Source organism: Phaethon lepturus, unplaced genomic scaffold (genome assembly GCF_000687285.1).
Source record: "Phaethon lepturus isolate BGI_N335 unplaced genomic scaffold, ASM68728v1 scaffold46722, whole genome shotgun sequence".
NCBI classification, from domain to species: Eukaryota; Metazoa; Chordata; class Aves; order Phaethontiformes; family Phaethontidae; genus Phaethon; species Phaethon lepturus.
The window spans coordinates 6,171-11,344 of record NW_010523530.1 but is presented as its reverse complement, the minus strand read 5'-3'; the positions used below and the strand labels follow the sequence as shown (position 1 = coordinate 11,344).

General features: G+C 40.6%; 1 protein-coding gene across 1 annotated transcript in view; it reads right to left on the bottom strand.

The window, feature by feature from the left end:
- Positions 1-4,079: 4,079 nt before the first annotated feature.
- IFNG (interferon, gamma) overlaps positions 4,080-5,174 on the bottom strand; it is a 3,681-nt gene continuing 2,586 nt past the window's right edge. The window contains exons 3-4 of the mRNA XM_010282140.1: positions 4,959-5,138; positions 4,080-4,241 (exon numbers count right to left, since the gene is read on the bottom strand). Coding sequence (XP_010280442.1) covers positions 4,116-4,241; positions 4,959-5,138 — 306 coding nt within the window. The 3' untranslated portion in view covers positions 4,080-4,115. The remainder of the gene's footprint in view (positions 4,242-4,958; positions 5,139-5,174) is intronic.

Sequence of the window (5,174 nt, the reverse complement as noted above, 5' to 3'; positions counted from 1 at the left end):
AGGAATGGTCGCTCCTAGACTAGTGGAAGAAGATGACTGCAAGGACAGATTTGAGCTGACAACCTTCACCCAGGAGTCCTGCGGGACTCAAGGGCGAAACAGCTGAACGACAGAATGTGGGGTGTGGGGGATATAACCTGCTCTTGAGTCTGCCCCTACACCAGAGATGCATGAAGTGCGTTTACTGGCTATTAATTTTCTAAAAGGCCTCAGGGGAATTCCAGAAAACTGCAAACCAGTAAAGCTGACATCCCTACCACAAAATACCGAGACAGAGTGGGCCCACAGATGAATGTGGTGCACAAGAGAATAGTAAACATGACATTTGTGACAGGATATACCACGCTTCTGGGTTATGCTAGCGTTTACTGAAGAGCCAGTGAATATACAGACAAGGAGGAGCCAAAATAGCATCATGTCCTTGGATCTTCAAAAGAATCTCAGCTGAGTCTCACCGTAAAGCTACCAAAGGAGTTAAGCTATTACGTTATAAGAAATTCCTCACATCAATATGGAACTGGTTAAGATAAGAAGGGGTAGGAATTAGTGAATGGTTTTTGCAGTGAAGTGGGTTCAGTCGTGAGAGGGCTTGCCTGGGACCTATGCCATTTAATGTAGCCATCAGCAATTCGAGAAACGGGGTGAGCTGTGAAATAATTGTTTGCTGATCTACTAAGTTATTTATATTAACTTAGTTATTCATATTCATAATTAAGTTTGCTGATGTACTGTTATTCAGGATACCAGAGAGGAGGTTCAGCTGCAAAGAACTATAAAAGGACTTCAAAATGCTGAGTGACAAGATGATAAAACAGCAGATTAAAATCAGTGATGATAATATGCAGGAATAGAGAGGAAGGGCAGAACCAATATGCTGCAGAAGTGATGCATAAACCACAGCAATGTTCTAAGACAATGCTGTCTTTTGATTTTTTCCCCTTTCTAATTTTAGCTACTAGAGAGTAGATAATATCTTTTCACTCCTGTGCATGCACGTCTATTAATTACCTTTCTCAGGTTGCGTGGCTGGAAAAAATTGCACTGACCTTTAGTAGACATATCCAATGCTTCTGCTATGTTTCTTTTTGGAAATACATAGGATATCCGTTAAAATTCATTTCACACTTAAATTTTGTTTAGCTGGAAATGCCTTCCTCACTTGGATACAGTGAGGAATGACAAAGAAGAGGAGATCCAGGACTCTCATGGATGTGAGACAAGAGATGACAAGTTTTCATGTTAAAAGTGATTCACATCATTTGTATGTTATACATCTGAGGGGAAAAATTGCAGTCCTCTGGAGGCTGATTTTTATGATGTACTTCTCTAACATTATTATCACGTTAACAGAGCAAAGTGCGAAATTATTAGTTCAGCAGTTTATCTTAAGCACCTTGTAGAAATGGGTCTCACAGACTTACAGGGGGTAGGGAAAACTCAGAGGGAGGCCAATATGAGAAACAAATTATTTGGATTCCTTTGAGTGGTTAGGTAACTATGGCAGTACTGGTGAATGAATGCCATGTCTGGTGTCAGATTTAACATGAAAGGTTTAAAGATGTTTTAAACATTTCCAGTTGGAAATAAGGATACTTGGAAATAAATAAAACAACTAACTAAATAAATAAAACAACTAACTAAATAAATAAAACAACTAAACAAAAAATCCCCAAAATACCAAACTACTGAAATCAGAGTGTACAAACACATTTTGCCAGCAGTGCCAGCTGCTACTCCATCTCCCAGCTGCTCATTCCCTCCCTACTTCTCTGTCTTTCATACCCAGCATTAAGATGAGAAGAACCTGGGAAATTATGTGGCTGAGCAATAACCTCCCCCCAAAACCCTTGCTGTTTTGAGCCAGTTTTAAGAGGGTAACAGCAGGTATGCATGAGAGCGCACAGCACTGAAAATGTCACAGGGTTGGGTACACACAGCTAAGGCAGGATGGATGGGTAAATGTTATTCATGCTGGGTGTATAGCAATGGTCTTGATTGTTTTTCCATGGACCCCTTTGGCAAGATGTGGAAGGACTGTAGACTTTTCAGTTTATAGTCTAAGAAAGTAGCTCCTAACCAATCCTGGCTTTAAATTCAAAAAGTAGAGTATTAATTTAATCAGGAATGGTGGGGAGACTCATTGTCTCACTGCCAATAAATGAAGGTAATGAAACTTTAACCTTCCCTGTTAGGTTTTTCATTTTTCCTTCTCCTCTCCTCTCCTCTCCTTTTCTTCTCTTTTTCTTTCTCTTTTTCTTTCTCTTTTTAATAGAAGTTGCTATAGCTGGCTTTGCTTCCCTGGAGGACGGCTAGTCTCTTTTAAGTAATTCCTCATGAAAGAGCACGTGCACGGAAGGACACATTGTCTATGTTAAAAGCATACTGAGGCCTCTCATGCTTAGTGCTGGAACAGGAGAAATCCCACAGCATTATTTCACTTGCATCTCACAGGCATACACATGCCTGTGATGAGTACAAACAAGAACAGCTGTTTCCTTCAAAATCAGTTCAAGTCTCCAGGATTACTGAGTCAATTTGTTATGGCTGTAAAATGAGGATATGAATGAGGGTATCTTACAACAGGGAGACAGCTGGGCCCATGGCAGTAGGAAGGGCTGCAACACTTAAAACTAAACTCATTTGGCTTATTACAAATAAACTTTGGGCTTGGTGGAGTGTTATTTCTGGAATTTGCTGATTCAGTCAAAGTTCAGGGGGTAGTTGGAGGTCCCATGTTGATAGGAATCACAAGTAAAATCTGCCCCATTCCCAGCCAGCCCAACCAGTCTGCTGCCAGATAATTTGTGTGGTAAACCCCTCAGGACCTGAGAATTTGGAAGCCCCACCAACTCCCCTCCACAAGCCCAGACCCAAGGCTCTGAGACTGGCCAAAGCCCAAGCAGCCCCAGGACTCCAGCTTGTACCACTTGCAGAGAGCCCAGCAGTTGGGCTGACCTGGATCTAGGCTCCATAACTTTGACTTGCAGAGAAATTTGAAAGTGTCTTTTATTTTAAATCAGAGTAACAACATATTTCAAATGATCAATGCCTTCTTATAAGCAAAATTATGTATCCTCATCCAGATACAAGCAAAACTTGAAGAGCTTGGGAATTTTAAACCCTTCTGCCAGATTTCTTTGAAAACATTGCCTATTCCCAAATCTTGGACAGGCAGAGGAAATAAAATTTGATTTTATATATCTGGACAGGGCCTTCTTTTGTGACAACATAGAGTGAGATTAGCATTCTATTTTTTATAGATATTCTGGTGAATAAATATGCAAGCACATTTTGGTTTTTTAGGGCTTTTTTATTGAATATCCAAATTTCAAAAAGTTTCCATTGAGAAATCCAAAGTTTTAAATAATATTCTGGTACAAAAACATAGTCCTTGAGATAAAAACTTCCATACTACCTCCAAATAAATAAAATTACATCAGACACATTTAAATGATGCAGTACAAAAAAATACAGAAATTCTCAAAATCAGTGAGTTGAAGTCAGTGCAATAGAGTTAGTCACATTTCCTGGAGTTGCTAATTAGCCTGGCCTCCTGGTAACTTCAGTGCATAACAATAATTACCAGCAATTAATCATTAATCCCCTAGTTCAGAAAAGTGCTTCAGCATTTGCTTATCTTTAAGCATGTTTATTTGATTGATTTGGATTTAGGTATGCTTAGAAGTAAGCAGATATGAATATATTTTCTGGAGTACAGAAACTTCCTCATATTGGTGCTTGTGTCTCCATGCCAAATAAATGAATGATAAGACTAAACTTATAACATCCCTCTCTCAGGACAGCACCAGATAGAAAACTGGTAACCATATCATGTCATTTCAATATTTCCATATGGAAACTGAGTAAACATTGCCTCATTCTGTATTTTCAGGTCAACAAACTTCGAACAGATAGACAGCATTTTAAGACAAAAGTAATTTAATATATAGTAGTAGGAAGTATAAATACTTTGACTGGTGTTTCTTTATAAATAATTATTTAAAATACTTAAATATTAATAAATAAATGCATAAAAACTCAATAAAATATTAAAATAAAAAATGTGCATCATAACAGAATTTGCACAATAACTGAGTACAAAAAGGTATGTGGTGTCACCAGCATTTGCACTTCTGAGACTGGCTCCTTTTCTTTTTGAGAGAAGCTGAAGTCTCCACCAGTTTTTGTAAGACGCTGAACAGCTCATTCACAGCTTTACGTTGAATTTTCAAGTCACTCATCTGTTATAAGTAAGAAACAAACGGAATGAAGGTGATGCCAAGTGCGATAATTATTTACTCATCACATCCTACAGGCTACATTGCTACCAGGGTAAACCAGAGGGACATGTGCAGCTTCCAGTTACTCTACTACCTAATTCCTACAACAAAGAGCCACTTTGTCACGGATTTCTGTTTTCCACTTTCTGGGCTATTTTGCATCATGTCACAGACCGGCCATATTCTGTAAAACAGAGCTACTCTGCAGTTGTTGTTACGATATATGAGTTGTTACCCACTAGCAGCTAACTCCACCGGGACGTTGGCTGCAGACCTCTGCAGAGGTCGGTGGTTCGTGCCATCGGCGCTCGCTCGGTAAGCCAATTGCCTCCAAAGCCCACGGAGGCATGTCGTAGCCGGGCACAACTTTCCCACCCAGTTTCTAAAACGCAAACAGCCGTGTCGGTGGCAGCTCTGGTGGGCAGGTGACACGGCAGCACTGCCGGCACTTCTGTACCAGACTCCGGCAAGACTCGGGGAGGGCAGCCCCCGCGCTGACACCCCACACCGCAGACCCGCAGCAGCCCCTGCAGCTGGAAACATTAGGTGTTCCAGTGTGAGCTGAGCCAGACGGGGGTTACCAGAGGGGTTACTGAAGCATTATTGGCTTGAGTCAGACGCAAATCTCAACTGGAAAATATAGTGTCATGAGCCTTGGAGGCAGAGGAAGAGCCTTACCTGAAGCTTTGTGAGGTCCATGAGGTCTTTCACCTTCTTTAAGCCATCAGGAAGGCTGTTTCTCAGAGTATAGAGCTCCTCAGATATGTTCCTGATGTGTGCCTTTGACTTGTCAGTGTTTTCAAGCATTTCCAAGTACATGGAAACAATCTGGCTCAGGATGATCCTTTTTTCATTTTTCTGTTGAAAAATGCAATCAGAAAGAAAGGTCTGTGA